The sequence below is a fragment of the Canis lupus genome, chromosome 1 (genome assembly GCF_011100685.1).
Source record: "Canis lupus familiaris isolate Mischka breed German Shepherd chromosome 1, alternate assembly UU_Cfam_GSD_1.0, whole genome shotgun sequence".
NCBI lineage: Eukaryota > Metazoa > Chordata > Mammalia > Carnivora > Canidae > Canis > Canis lupus.
The window spans coordinates 95,604,365-95,620,365 of record NC_049222.1 but is presented as its reverse complement, the minus strand read 5'-3'; the positions used below and the strand labels follow the sequence as shown (position 1 = coordinate 95,620,365).

At 44.9% G+C, this 16,001-nt stretch overlaps 1 protein-coding gene and 1 long non-coding RNA gene across 9 annotated transcripts in view; one reads left to right on the top strand and one right to left on the bottom strand.

Annotated features, from left to right (window-relative positions):
• Positions 1 to 714: 714 nt before the first annotated feature.
• LOC119875913 (chitin-binding lectin 1-like) lies at positions 715 to 3,703 on the bottom strand. Its single transcript, XM_038525512.1, has 2 exons — positions 3,107 to 3,703; positions 715 to 2,522 (listed from the first exon to the last, which is right to left on the bottom strand). The coding sequence occupies exons 1-2, from the start codon at positions 3,701 to 3,703 to the stop codon at positions 2,310 to 2,312; spliced, it is 810 nt and encodes a 269-aa protein (XP_038381440.1). The 3' UTR covers positions 715 to 2,309.
• Positions 3,704 to 3,910: 207 nt separating this feature from the next.
• Positions 3,911 to 16,001, top strand: part of LOC111097000 — a 41,904-nt gene continuing 29,813 nt past the window's right edge. For all 8 annotated transcript variants that reach the window (XR_005354305.1, XR_005354308.1, XR_005354304.1 and 5 more), the window contains exon 1: positions 3,911 to 4,227. This is a non-coding gene — a long non-coding RNA (uncharacterized LOC111097000). The remainder of the gene's footprint in view (positions 4,228 to 16,001) is intronic.

Genomic DNA, 16,001 nt, shown 5'->3' with positions numbered 1-16,001 from the left:
CTCTTTAGAAGCATTCCTTATCAAGGAGTCTCCTTCGTCCAATATTCATTTAGCCACTTTATCATGTCATCTTATTTTAGAATCTGTACTGTATATCTTTTTTTCCAACTTTCACTCAACCTATATGTGTCTTTAGATTTAAAATGTATTTCTTACATATAACTTATGGCTAGGTCTTCCTTTTCATTAAGTTTCATAATGTTTATGCTTTAATTGGGAGTATTTAGAACACTTTAATAAAAATATACTGACATGTTTGGTTTTTGATATGTCATCCTATTTGTCCTATCTTCTTTTTCTTTCTTCTGTGTTCCCGTATTCTTTTGAATTGTATATTTTACTATCCAATTTTTCTCTAATTATTATTTGTACTTTTTTTTTTTTTTTGGTGGTTGCTCTACAATTTAGATTATAATTCTGATACCAATTAAGATGCATGAGTTTTCCAACACCACCAAAAAATTCTCTGACACCAGCTGGGCATCCTACAATTAAACTCAATTTTCACATTATCTACCCAGACATAGTGTCAGATCCCACTGGTTAAGAGCTCTGTCCCACAAGGCTGCTTACTCCCCTCCACTTTAGACATGAGTCTCAAGCCCAGGTTGTCACCTGTGCTTCTCATGTATAGGATATACATCAGAGGCTCCAACAACTCCCTCCTTGGGTTCAATTAACTTGTTAGAGTGGCTCAGAGAACTCAGAGAAACATTTTACTTATTACTGGTTTATTATAAAAGGAACTCAGGAACAGCCAAATGAGAGAAACTGGACAAGTTATATGAAAAGGGCACAGAGTTTGCAGGCTGTCTTCAAATCCACCATCTCCCTGAACCTGTATGTATTCACCAACCCTGAAGTTCTCTCAACCTTGTCTTTCTGGGTCTCTATGGAGGCTTCCTGACATTGACATCATTGATTATACTGATTGGTCATTGGTAATGAATTTAACCTCCAGCCCTTCTCCCTCCCAGAGACTGAGAGTGGATCTGTAAATTCTAACCTTCTAATTACATTTTAAGCAGGTGGCTGAGTTCCCTAAAGCACCTAAATCAGGTGCTTTCTAAAGTCACCTGATTTAACATAACAAAAGACACCTTGATCACTCTCATCACTTAGGAAATTCCAAGGGTTTTAGAAGCTCTGTGCCAGAAATGGGACAGAGAAATATAAATTTCTTATTATAAATCACAGTATCACAAGTCTGCATCTTTAACTTACCACTATCTACCCTGAAATGATACCAATTCACTTATGTTGTAAAAACCTCTAATAACCTATCTCATCTCCCTCTCCAACCTTCTGTGCTATTGTAATACATTTTGTTTCTATATATGCTGTATTTTTTTATTATATCATCATACTTAGGTATTACTTTTGCTTAAATAGCAAGCTACCAAGAATTTATTTTAGAAAAAGGTAATTTAATATTTATCCACATATTTACCATTTTTGGCAGTCTTCACTTTAAATTTTTAATGATTTGTTCTATCTGGTAAGTAACATTGATTTTTGAAGAGATAAGATCAGTTATTTGCAAAATGACCCACTTTGTGAATTTGTTTTATTTTTATTGTCATTCCTTCACCTATTCTCAAATTGGGATTGTCTATCAGACATCTATTGAACATAGGCAAAACTGAAAGCATTTGTAAATGCATATATCAGTTGATTGCAAGTGTAGACTATTTTTCAGGGAACATTTGGTAAAAGCTGAAGGTTTTGCTTTTTTGTTTTGTCAAAACCAGGTGGGGTGGGTCGGCTACTGGCATCTAGTGGGCAGAGGTCGAGTATGCTCCTTAACATTCTCCAATGCACAGGTCAGTCGGCTACAACAAAGAACCATTTGGCCCAAGATGTAAGTACTGTGGAGGTTGAGAAATACTGATGGTGATGCATGAAGCACTATGGCTAGTACTGAAAACTCAAGTAATTTTGTGTGGTTGGAATGAAGTGTGCAGTATTGGTGAGAGTCCAATCCCAGGAAAAATGGAGGACAAGAGGTCAAATAGACCAGGGCCCTAAGTATATTCCATAAGGTTTGGATTTCAGAAAACATTGTTTGGTTTGGACAGAAAACATTGAATTATTAACAGAGAAATGAACATTAATAACACTCCAGTTTGAAAAGACTGCCCGGGTGGTAATACAGACGGACTGCAGAGCAATGGGGGCAGTTGCAGTAATTCAGGTTAAGAAATGTAGAGGGCTTTAAAGATAAATGACTTAAGAACTTTCCGGACATGAGGATGATGACTTGAAGCATGACCACTAGCGTTTCGGGCCTGACATGTGGGTGAACGTTATCATCCTGTGAGGTCAGGAACACAGGACAGGGGATCAACCATGCGGTGGAAGGTGCTGGGTCTGAGATCACGGGAGAGCTTGCGAGGGGGCACATTCAGGAAGCAGGTGGCCTGGTGCTCAGGAGGGACGTGTGTCCTCAAGCAACTGAGGTTTTCAGGTGATGCTGAAGTACTAGTTGAAGCAACTTGGGGTACAGGACCACCACGGAAGGTCTGAAAAGGAATCACCACTACGTGATGGACACGAATGCCAGGAAGAGGTTTCAACAAGCGGGCTCTGAAACGCTGCTTCAGAAGGGGATTAACTTAAGTGACGACCTGAAACCTGTCCCCTAAAGTGCTCAGAAACCTTAGCAGGACCACAGGGCTTGAGTGCCTAAGACCCGCCCTCCCAGAGAGCAAAGCTAACCACCTGCAGTGTTGAGATCTCCGCGGTTCCGCTCGCACCTTTACTAGCCATGCTGCATTTACTTTCCATCCAATCCCCCTTCGCATAGTTACTCTCCATCGGATAAGCTGGACCCCGTCAGACAGAGTTACTCTCCATCCAGGTAACCTGCCCCCCCTCCACCCTGCAGTTACTCTCCATCCAGGTAACCTGCCCCCACTCCGCCCCCGCAGTTACTCTCCATCCAGGTAACCCGGCCCCCTCGCACAGTTACTCTCCATCCAGGCAACCCGGCCCCCTCGCACACTGTCCCTCCGAATGTCCCCGCCCGCCGCCCCCTCACAGAGCTCGCCGTGCTGGACGCACCTCCCCGCCGCCGTCACCCCCATCACAGCAATCCCTAACCTACCTGCTCTGCAGGGTTTGGAAGGCGCCGGTCCCGCACCCACAGCGAGCGGCAGTGTCCAGGGGAGCGGCCGGGGCTGGGCGGGCTGCAGCGGGGGCAGGGCCGAGCCCACCGCCCACAACCCCGCGGGAACCTGCGGCAACACACAGCGACCCCACGTGTCCCCTCCGCGGGGTCCAGGCGGCCGCGCAGGGCCTCGCGGGAGTCCGCCGCACAGCACCCTGGGAGCTGCCCCGTGGTGGTGGTGGTTTGTGCGCAGGCGCAGCCCCGCCCCCGGAAGCCCATTTTTGTGGTGGGGACGCAGAACGCGTGGGCGTGGAGGGGGGCGCAGGGGGTGTAGGGGGAAGGGAGGGCGCGTGGGGATGGGGGTGAGGATGGCGGGCCATGGAGGGGGTATGGGGGCCATGGAGGGTGCGTGGGCATGGAGGGGGGCACGGGGAGGTATGGGGGGAACGGAGGGCGTGTGGGGATGGGGGTGAGGATGGCGGGCCATGGAGGGGGTATGGGGGCCATGGAGGGCGCGTGGGCATGGAGGGGGGCACGGGGAGGTATGGGGGGAACTGAGGGCGCGTGGGGATGGGGGTGAGGATGGCGGGCCATGGAGGCGGTATGGGGGCCATGGAGGGTGCGTGGGGTTGGGGGTGAGGATGGCGGGCCATGGAGGGGGTATGGGGGCCATGGAGGGCGTGTGGGGTTGGAGGGGGCACGGAGGGTAAGCGGGGAACGGAGGGCAGGTGGGGATGGGGGTGAAGGTTGGTGTGCCATGCAGGGCGTGGTGATGGAGGATACAGGGGAATGATGGAGGGTATGGGGGGAATGGAGGGCGCTGGGAGATAGAAGCTGCGGGCTATCTGGGCCTGGCCTGGGGTCAGCCAGGTGGGGTAGGGACGGAGCCTGTGTCCATCCAGCCCGGGGTCAGGTCCCTGCAGGGCCAGGAAAGCGGGGGCAGTGGGTCTGCAGGGAAGGCTGCGGGGAGCCAGCGGGCCCAGGGCAAACTCTAGCTGCCCCCGAGGAAGGAAGGGCAAGGGGAGATGTTGCTGATACTCAGTGTGCTGATATTCAGTGTGGCAAGATGGTACCTGTGAAAGATGAGCCAGATGCCACATGGCAAGCATTCGTTAAGTGTAAGCTTATGTATGTATGTACGTATGTGTTTATTTTTTAAAGATTTATTTATTCATTCATTCATTCATTCATTCATTTATGAGAGAGAGAGAGAGAGAGAGAGAGAGAGGCAGAGACACAGGCAGAGGGAGCAGCAGGCTCCATGCAGGGAGCACTTGATCTTGGGACTCCAGGATCAGGCCCTGGGGGAAGGCGGCACTAAACCACTGAGCCACCCAGGCTGCCTAAACTTATGTATTTAGAAGACAAAGCACTCTTATTTGATGTAATCATATCTTTTTGTTTTTGAAGATTTATTTATTCATGAGAGACACACAGAGGCAGAGACGCAGGCAGAGGGAGAAGCAGACTCCCTGTGGGGAGCCAGATGTGGGACTCAGTCCTAGGTTCCCGGGATCACGCCCTGAGCCAAAGGCAGATGCTTAACCACTGAGCCACCCAGGTGCTCCTTTTTTAAAATAACATAAAACAGGTGCAGAGAGGTGATGGGATCTACTGAGCATCACAAGTTTTTGGGTGAAGGAGTTCAAGCTTCAGAGCCTCCTCAGCTTGTGACTTTTCACCAGAGCCTCAAAGCAGAGGTGGAAGCACAGGGACAGGGTTCTCGATTTGAATTCTTGATCCTCCTGACCAGAGCTGGCCACTTGCTGGGGGTGTTGCCACATGGAGAAGCCATCTCAGACTGTAACAAGAACTCCTACAACTCAAGAGCAAAAACCACCAGCAATTTCTATTAAACAGTGAACAGAAGATCTAGAGACATTTCTCTGGAGACATTTCTCCAGAGAAGACACACAGATGGCCACCAGGTAGATGAAAAAATGCTCAGCATCACTCATCGTCAGAGAAATGCAGTCAGAACCACAATGAGATGTCACCTCATACCTGTCAGACTGGGTTGAATCAAAAAGACATGAAATAATAAACGTTGGCAAGGATGTGGAGTGAATGCAAAAAGGGAGTTGGAGGGAGTGCAAACTGATGCAGCCACTATATTCCATTATAGGACATGTGAAAAAGCCACTATGGAGGTTCCTCAAAATACAAAAAAATAGAACTACTGTATGATCCAGCAATTTCACTTCTGGATATTTACGTGAAGAAAGCAAAAGCAAAAGCACTAACTAGAAAAGGTATCTGCACCCCTATGTTTGTTGCATCATTATTATTATTTTTTAAGATTTTTATTTATTGATTCATGAGAGATACAGAGAGATTGGCAGGCTCCCTGTGCAGAGCTCGATGTGGGACTTGATCCCAGGGCTGAAGGCAGACGCTCATTTGCTGAACCATCCAGGCATCCCTGCATCATTATTTTTAATAGTCAAGACATGGAAACAACCTAAGTGTCTGTCAATAGATGAACAAATAAGGGAATGTGAGATATATGTGTATGTATATGCACATACAGACACAATGAAATATTAAAATATTATTCAGCCATAAAAAAGAAGGAGCCCTTGCCATCTGTGACAACGTGGATGGAGCTAGAGGGTATTATGCTGAGTGAAATAAGTCAGTGAAAGACAAATACCATGTGATTGCACTTATGTGTAGAATCTAACCCCTCCGTGAACCCCTCCAAAGAACCACCATGACCAAGAAGAACATTTTTTAGCAGAGAACAACTTGGGTGGGTGGTTGCCAGAGGCAAGGGTGGAGGGGTGAGAGAAATGGGTGAACTGCCTTTTTCGTTTTGTTTTGTTTAAATAAAAGCCAGCATCCTTGCTGGGCTCTAGGAGGTCACACATGGCCTGGCCCCCTGCCTCCCAACGCGATGCCCACCCTCCTGCCCCCACACAGCCCGCAGACTCCAGGCGAACTTCCTGTTCCTGGAAACCCTCCTCTGAGTGTTTATCCCTGTCCTGACCTCTCTCTGGTACATCCTTTCCCCTGACAACCATTTCACTCTTTTCCTTCCTTGCTTAGTATTTTTGCCCAAATGTCTGCTTTTCAGCAACCTTTGCTGACCGTTCTATTTTGACTCCCAGTGCCCACTCTGTATCCACTGGCACTGCCTCCACCCCGGTTTGTTGTCTCTGCGGGACTTAGCACCAACGTGGGATGTGCTTTACTTACTCCTTTACTTTCCTGTTTCTGTGCTGGAAAGAATTTTGTGCTCAGCAGAGGTTTGTATGGTCACATTGTAGTATAGGTGGGACATCTCCCTCTGCTCTCTTTCCAGCCCAGCCAAGTGTTCAAAAGATTGCTCTTTGGGGCCCTGGGTGGCTCAGTCAGTAAAGCATCTGCCTTCAGCTCAAGTCATGATCTCAGGGTCATGGAATTGAGTCCTGCATTGGGCTCCCTGCTCAGCAGAGAGTCTGCTTCTCCTTCTCCCTCTGCCTCTTCCCTCTGCTTAAGCTCGCTCTCAGTCTCAAATAAATAAAAAAAATAAAATCTTAAAAAAAAAAAAGATTGCTATTCATGTGCTCTTCAACATGAGGATGTGTTTGCTTAGTCGGCCTGTGGCCAGACCCTGAGATTTCCATACCTGAAATCATTTCCACAACCATTGTGAACTTCCTGGGGACCTCATGCACCATTTTTGAGGGTTGGTCTCCAGTTGACTAGGTAATAATTGTAAACGCGGCTTTTTGAAATGCTAAGGCATTTGAAGAGTACTAGCAGTCCCTGCCTGCCAAGGCGCATAAGGCAGTGACCATTGTAGGTCTAATAATATTGGCCATAATATTTTAGCTTTTAAGATCAGTTCTTAGATACTATTTTTTGAGCGTTACTCATTTTTTTTTTTTTCTTGTACTTGAAGGAATAGCAGTTGTGGCTGCTCTGGCTCTCTTTAAATTTGTGGGACCCAGCCACATCGCATGAATATGAAAACAGTAAAGCCCGAATAGGCATGAATTCACTGTGTGCTCAGCAAAGTTAAATCTGGAATGGCTAAAGATGTGCAGGGTAATTGCTCTGCTTCACAGCAGTGTAGACACACAAATGGCAAGAAGACCATCAATCACTAAGTAATACTACTTTGCACAGATAAACCAGGAGTTTACATTTCTTTCCCTTTTAGCTTTAATATATGTCAATGTTGTTTTTATCCCTGATGGCTCGAGGTTAATTTTAAAAAATTATTTTTTAAAGGTTTTATGTATTTATTCATGAGAGACACAGAGACATAGGCAGAGGGAGAAGCAGGTCTGATATGGAGACTTGATCCCAGGACCCCAGGATCACACCGTGAGCCAAAGGCGGTGCTCATCCCTGAGCCACCCAGGCCTCCCTTGAAGTTAATTATCACAGTCACCTTAGGGAGGACAGCTGGAGATCCCAAGCTGCCTGAGGACAGGGATTGTCCCATTCCTGTTAGTCCTGGATACAGTGCCCGTGCCCGTGTTTGGCTGGAACTCGGCAAGTATTTGTTGAAGGAGTGAACGAATCCCATCTGGCTTCTTGCTAGCTCTGGTTTAGGTGGTAAGAGCTATTTCATGCCTTTCTGTGTAACTTCATGTTCTTTCAAAAATCTGTTGGAATTTAACCTCGGGAAAAGGACCATTTTAGATCATTCCAGAATGTAAAGAGTCTCACATCACAAAATGTTAAAATGTATTTGCTGTGTGCTACACACATAAATATCCCCCCCCCCCATTCTGCTTCTTTGCTTATGGGTTGTATATGTTGCTTTAACAGTTGTTACAATTTATAGCTTTTATTTTTTTAAAATAGGCTCCTCAGAGCTTGAACTCATGACCCTGAGATCAAGGCCACAGCTGAGATCAAGGGTCAGACCCCTAACCAACCAAACCAGCCAGGTGCTGCAATGGTTGTTAAGATTTCAAGAAACTTTGGTCTTGAAGGTGGTGAACTTCATTTTGGGCTGCTGTGTAATGAAGCCATGTGGCCACTAGGTGGAGGTGTTGTACAGTGTAGAGCACACCCATTCTGTGGAGACCTTATTTTTTAATATTTTATTTTTTTAAGTAATTTCTACCCACAATGTAGGGCTTGAACTCGCAACCCTGAGATCACATGCTCTTCTGAATCAGCCAGGCAGCCCAAGGCTTTTACTGTTTAATACAGAAAATCAAATGGACGTTCCATGCAAGTGGGTACTTTGGAACATGACAGTGTTAAAGTTTCAAAGCAGTAAATATGTCCAAAACATTCAAGACCAAATTTTAAAGATAAATTATCCCGATAGTGTTATTATTCATTTTTCTCTTTTTAAAGGATTTATTCACTGTTCTTTTGTATATCAATACTTGCTATTTTCAGTTTCAAATTCCATGTATAGTATATAAAATGAAAATGCAGAGCTATCTAAAAAAAAGTGCATACACACATATGCACAGACACATAAATACATAATTTTTATTGTATTTATAGAGGAAAACAATGACCTCTTTTGTCATAAAAGAATGTTTGATTTTCTTCCATATATATTTCTCTCTCTTTCCCAGCAACTAGAAAAGTAGCAATAAAGTCTATTTTAATTTTTTTTTTTATTTCTAGACAATGGCTGATTACAAAATTGACAACTTAGACTGTCAGGAAAGATAAAATTACACGTCGAAATGGCTTTTGAAGGTTCTGGCTTGTTTATATTGTTCTGCTGTGCTACAAAACTCAAAAGGCTTTTGCTCTGAATGGATTTTATTTGTCACTGTTTATTCCTACTTTTATTTTTAACAACCCACCCAAAAAATCAAACACATTTTTTTGTGTTTATTTTTTTTTTTTTAAAGAAAGCATTGCTGTCTGTAAATATGTCCGTGGGAATTCAATGCAGTTATTTTACTTTATATCATATTAAGATAGTCAACCAAAATTGGATTCTGAGGTGCTCTTTCCTTGAACAGAGAATGAACTTCGGGTGCGGTGCTCCCTGGCTAGGGGACCACTAGGGTCTTTGCTTTGGCACCTGTCTGGGGCCAGCTCAGAAAGCTGAAACAATTGCACGGGGAAGGAGCGTTTTCCAAACCCGGTCATTCACACTCGGTCAGTGGGTCTGTGGAGGAAGATGGGGTAAGAATTGTTCTCTTCAGGTACCCAGGAAGCACAGACCTCCAGGGAGCAAGCCCTTCCTCACCATCCCACGTCTGCAATGATGCTATCAGTGCATTTTATCTACACAGCTACTAACACCTTGCACACAAAAACTGCCTTTCTCCTACTTCCATTTTTAATGCCTCAGATAATATTGTGGAGCTCCTAGGTCACAGGCTCTTAATGATGAAAGTGGTGTGAGAGGAACTGCTTTCTTCATTCGTCCCTGTGGACACAAAACGCCAGATCTTCAAAGCATTTTGTATCTGTCTTCAATTCTGCGTTCCTGTGTTTCTGGTTTATTATATTTTCGATTGTTAACTCTGAGATTCCCAACCCCACAAGCTTCGGGGTGAGAGAAGTCGCCACCACCACAGCCCTCGCTGTTACTGGGTATCTTTGCTTCTCTTCCACAGCAGTGCACATTTATTTATTTTATTTCCCTTGAAATGATTATACTTTTCCCTTCAAGGGAAATAACGATCTTATGGCTCACTGTCCACGTCTAAATCATCTGGTGGATACAGGTTGTGAATTTAGTGCTGAATTTCAGTAGATGAGGTTTCTATCCAGGCTTTAAATTTTAGTCTTTTTTTTTCCCCACTAATTTTTGGAAGGCTGTGTTGGCAAAATCCTTACTGAATTAAGTCAAAGAGAAGACCAGGATGAAAAAGGGAGTACTGGGGTTTTGCCTTCAAGAAGCCAGTGTGCTGGACCTACTGACCACATGGCAGAAGGAAAGGGGATGTCCTGACACTGCTGTGAACCCCCACCTGATTTGGCCAACGCATCACCTACCGTTTGTACCCTAACCCCAGGCGCATTTGTTTATTTATTTAAGTTATAAAGTTCATAAAAAGGATGAGCTTTCTAGGTCACAGAGGAAGGGCTGTGAGCACCATGGATGTGAAATTATGGTGAACTTTCCTTCCTTCTTCCAAGAGGTAAGAATTCTCAATATTTTTCATTCAATGTTGCTACAAATGCTTTTCTGCCCCCCAGAAGAGGTAGGAGCACAGTGGAATTAGAACATTGTAGTAAATACTTTCATTGCTTTGGTTCTGTTTTCCCTTTTATTCCTCTTCCTGAAGGTGGCTATTTCTGTTACTTAATCCTGTGTCAGCCTGGGTGGGTACAAAGGGAAGACAATGTCTCAAACTGGGCCTGCCACATCCTGTCCGCAAAACTTGGGGACTGGGACTGAGAGATGCTGCTCTGAGCTCACATATCACTTTAACTTAGAATATGGAAGTTTGGGACTTCTGGTGCTGCTGTGTTTACCAAATGCTCAGCAACACAGATAGAATAGTCTGGAAAAGGAAAAGTGAAGCAAAGAGGCGTGAGAAGGTCACAGGGCCTGCGGAGAGACTCAGAGTGCCTGGATCTGATCTGGAACTCTTCTGGAAGCTTCCACGCCATTAGAATAATCTCTCTGGATTTGGGTTACATTGCTCTGGGTGGATGTCTCTCACTGTAAAACAAAATGGCCCTGAGTAGGCCAGTAGTGTGGTCAGAACATTCCACCAAATAGAACACGAATCAAGAGATACCACTGTGCAGAGATGCTTTTGTCTGTTAGGGTAACTTCCATAGCTGCACTATAAAGTTTTACCTCATAATGAAGAGCAACCAGCTATTTCAAAGTAAAGCGCAGGCTGGTTATGGCTTATTAAATAATGTGTTTAAAAGGACCAGAAATTAGATCTTGAAAGACATCAAGGCAAGATTAGGTGAGATCATAGACTTAGTGCTAAATGGTCCATGTCGTCACTGAACACAAATCCCTCTGGAGCACCTCCCAACCTTGTGCGCCTTCATCCATGTGGGGTGAACCCCATACAGTATTCTCACTCTCCACCCCATGCTCCTTCATCCACGTGGGTGAGCCCCGTGCAATGTCCCCAAGCAGTGCTCTCGGAATGGGAGGGGGGCAGGTAGTTCCTTTGCCCATTAGGAACAGGGGAAACCCATATATCTCTGTGCCTTACCTAAGGGGTGAGCCTGCTGCTTCACAGGACAGGTCTCCACTTGTGGCTCCCTGTGGGGCAGCTGGCATGGAGCACTGAAGCCACAGTGTTACCCTGGGCTGGTACAGTGGTGAACGCAGAAGTCTGGCTCTGACCCAAAGCCTCGGGTGTGCTATCACATCAGGGCTCAGTTAATCAAGATGTATAAGGAAACTCGCTATGCACATTCTGAAATCTGGGACCTGCTCTTTCTAGTTTCTGGCCTTGAGAGTCTGAAGCTGGGGGTAGCTCAGACCCTGGGGAGGGGGTGACACCACTCTGCCCCTTTCCAGAGTTTGTTTTCTCAGCTGACACCAAAGCGATGCACATAGCAGGTGCAAAACCAAAGCTCTCCCCAGTAAAGCATCTGAAGAGCTGCCCCAAAGGCATAGATTTAAGGACCCTTTTCACAGAAGGCACTTGCAGGTTTAAAGGCAGTGGGAGGTGGGCAGTGCTTTGTGTGGCTGAACTCACAGACCCCTCTGCCTTTTATTCGTGTCTACCTGAAGAAGAAAGAAAAAGAAAGAAGGAAAGAGAAAGAGAAAGAAAAAAATAAAGGAAAGAAAGAAAGAAAGTAAGAAAGAAAAAGAAGAAAGAAAGATGAGGATAGTAAATCCTGGAGGTAGAATTAGATGCCTCTCATGATATCCTAGGGAGTTTTATTTCATTTGCTCTGTGTCTCAGACAAGGAAGAGTCAATCAGCTGTGAGCCACTGTGCAGAAGCAGCTTCTCATCATCTTTGAACCTGGTCACCGGTGAACACACACCTGTGGTCCTGAACGCTATGACTCCCCCAGAGTGATGCAGGCGGCATTGGGGAGGCTCGCTGTGTGCAAGCAGACGGCTGGCCCTTATATCTGGTTCCATCCTCTGGTGGGGGGAGGGGGGGCTCCTGTCCTTGAGGATTTCTGATTATCAGAGTGTCACCATTGGCCTCTCACACCCAGGCATAGAATCCTTGTTAGCTCTAAAATCGGGTTGACTTGGTGACATCAGATGAGACTTCAAGTCAGAAGGCAAAATTCTCATAATTACTTGCAATGTAAGTAATTACTTCTCTAGTTTCTACAGATTCCTTCAATCCTGCCTCCATAGCAAACCATCTTTGGATTTGCTAAAGTGGTTTTGAAAACCCTACTTTTCTTTACTGAAGCTCCTTATGCCCTTCTCAAATATGCATATGGAGAATATAAAAATTCTAAACTGGCATGCTTCACACATTTATGATGCTGTCAACTTTTTCCAGCAAACAAACTTGCAGATTTTTATCTTTTTATTTAAAAAAAATTTTTAAATTTATTCATGAGAGACACACACAGAGAGAGAGGTAGAGACACAGGCCCAGGCTCCCTGTGGGGAGCCTGATGTGGGATTTGATCCCAGGACCCCGGGATCACAACCTGAGCCAAATGCAGACACTCAACCACTGAGCCACCCAGGCACCCCTGCAGACTTTTAAATTGGAGTTTTAAAATTCAGAAACATTTTAAATTTTTAACTGAGGCAGAGATGAAAACAAATTGTCATAGATGTAATAAAAATAATTTTGCCATCTACTATCGTTTTTAGCTTGAACTCTTCAGTGGTGACACTAATAATTATACATTGATATAGCTGGTTCTTTTATTAGAAAAATCAAAAGATGCTTCAGAGAAAGGATACGTTAGAGTCTTTGGAGGAAAATCTGAAACAAATTGAACCTTTGAGTGACATCAGAGTGGGATTACCTGTCACTGCTGCTGGAGGACTGTATAAACCACCTGGATCTGTGGAGATCCCGGGATTTGGCAAACATAGGCCATCATATAAGTCCTGTAGTAGAATACTGCTACTCCTTCGATTTGACAAATTCCACTATTCATCCAGAGGGGATTTCTTCAGACTCGTGTCCTGCTGTGGGCTGAATTGTGTGTCCCCCTCTAAATTTGTATGTTGGAATCCTGACCCCCAGTAACCAGATTGTGACCATATTTAGAGTCTGTTTTTTTTTTTTTTTTTTTTTTTTTTAAGATTTTATTTATTCATGAGTGACAGAGAGAGGCAGAGACACAGGCAGAGGGAAAAGCAGGCTCCCTGCGGGAAGCCTGATGTAGGACTTGATCCTAGGACCCAGGGATCACGACGTGAGCCAAAGGCCGACCTTCAACCACTGAGCCACCCAGGTGTCCTAGAGAGGGTCTTGACACAAGTAATCAGGTTATGTTGAGTCATTAGGCTGGGCTGTCATCTGATATGACTGGTGTCCTTAGGAAAGGGAGAAATTTGGACACAGATGCATAGAAGACAATGTAAAGACACAGAGGGGAGACAGCCATCTACAAGCCTCTTGAGAGAAGACTGGAACAGATTCTCCCCTCACGGCCCCCAGAAGGAATCAAATCTGCATCCCCTGGATTTTGGATTTCTGACCTCCAGAACCAGGAGACAGCAAAGTTTGCTATTTAAACCTCCAGGTCTGTGTTGCTTTTTTAGAGCAGCCAGAGCAGATCGAGGTACGTCTTCTTGTAATAGAGCAGAGGAGCCTGGCTGACAGAGCTTCGAGGGTCCTTGTAATTTAAAATTTCCTTGTAGTTGTATTTAAAAAAAAAAAAAAAAAAGAGGAGCACCTGGGTGGCTCAGTGGTTGAGCATCTGCCTTCGGCTCAGGTCATGATCCCGAGGTCCTGGGATCGAGCCCATGGGGAGCCTGCTTCTCCCTCTCCTCTCAGCTTGTGCTCAATGTTTCAAATAAATAAATTCAAATATTTTTTTCTTAAATTAAAAAAAAGAAAAAAGCAGGTGTAATTAATTTTAATAATATATTGTATTTAATTCAATATATCCAAGTATCATTTCAGCGAGGTATTTTGAATACAGAGATATTTTATCTTCTCTTTGTGGTCCTGATCTTTACAATGTGGTGTATGTATTTTACACTGACAGGGCATCGAAATAGTCAATAAAAGTTAGGGATATTTTGACCAGTGAAAGTTATTTTGGGAGGGCACCTGAGGAAGACACAGTGTATTGTTGTATGATTCTTGCTTCTCTTCTGTGATTACAACATTTGCCGTGGAATCATCTGGTCCCTTTGATGAAAGAAAAGATATTAGGGTTCGAAGCTGATGGTCAAGAAAGAATTCTTGAGATCCCTTTGGTGCAAAAAGGTGGTTTTATTAAAGCCCAGGGACAGGACCTGTGGGCAGAAAGAGCTGCCCTGGGGTCACGAGGAGTGGCTGGTTATATACTTTCAAGTTGAGAGGGGATTAGGGGGAGCGTAAGTCTCTAAGGAATTTGGAAGCAAGGTCTCCAGGATCCTGAGGGGACCAGCTATTGTTGGGAAACATCACTTTTAACCATCTAATAAAACCCGAGTCAGGAGACTCTTTGGATGTACATCTGTGGGCCATGTGCTTGAGGGACGATCGCCAACGCATATCTTGGGGGGTTTAGAGATAAAGGAAATTTCTAAAGGAATTTTTATGTTAGAGCAGACTAACAGGGTCCTAGGGGTCGGGCTAAGGTTGCCTTTGCCCTCAGCAGAGTGTCTGCATGGAGGCAGCTGAGTCCCTGGAGGAGGGTCCCCCTGCCTGCATCTAGGACGGTCAGTGGGAAGTAGGGGAGGAAGGGAATCTAATAATCCCTCTTCTTCTGCCTTTGTTTCCCACATCAATTTTTGCTCTGATATGTCATCTTGGTAAGTCTAATCCTTCCTGACAAAGATGTGATATTGGGGAGGACACGTTACTAGATATTCAGAAGCATGTGGTGGGCTATGTCTTGATTTTCTGTGTATGGTAATGTCAGGAAGTCGTCAGACCTCAGCATTTGCCCCAGTGAGGACCCCAGCCCCGCTCCATTCCCCCTGCCCCAGCCCCTTTCTATCTGGTTCAGTTGGATTCTTTGCAGGGCACCCCCACCCCCACAGAGGCATGGTGGGGGCTGCAGAGCAAGCAGCAGAGGGAAGGGAGTAGGTGCTGAGAAGCCTCTGCTTTCTGCTGTGTCTCTGAGCCTTAATAAAAGGGGTGGAGCAAGCAGCATCCTTGTTTTTCTGACACTTTGCCCTGATCTGAGGATCTGACATCCCCCCCCCCAACACACACACACACCGCCCCCCAGTATCACTGCAGTGGTTGAAAACTGACCTGGCCTTTAAGGCTTTAAGGGTTCTTGGGCAGTGAGGAAACATTGCTTTTCTTTCCTTCATTACCATATTCAAATGACACAGATCTGTTGATAGTCCTGCCATGATTTGCTCACCTTTGAGCAAGACTTTAGTGATTGTTTGCTAAAGGTCACACTACGGAATTGTAATTTGTTTCTTTTCCCCTGGGAATCTTTACCTGTGGTGTTATTCCTTTTAAATCTGCCTGTTTTTAGAGAGACGTGTTCTGGCAAAATGAGTTTTGGCAATCAGTGAGTGGCATGGAAAACACTAATTTCCTAACATGGGTTGGATCTGAATTTACTCTCTGCTTCCTTCAAAAAAGAGATTCACCGTGGTGGTTTTTGAAAATCACATTTTTTCTGTCAGTAAGAAGGAAAGCAAGACTGTTTCATCGCCACAGTCTCACAACTCAAACCATTTGGATGGCTCTTTTTAAAAACTCTGACATCTTGTGATTAATGCTGAATTTTATCCTCATGAGGTGAATAAGGTGAAAACAGGATGCATAATTTTACCTTCATAAAAATTCATTAATAACTCAAAGTTACTCAGTTGGTCAACAAGCATTTGTTAAAGACTTTGTGTTGACTGGGAATTGGACCAGTGATGGAAGGTTGAG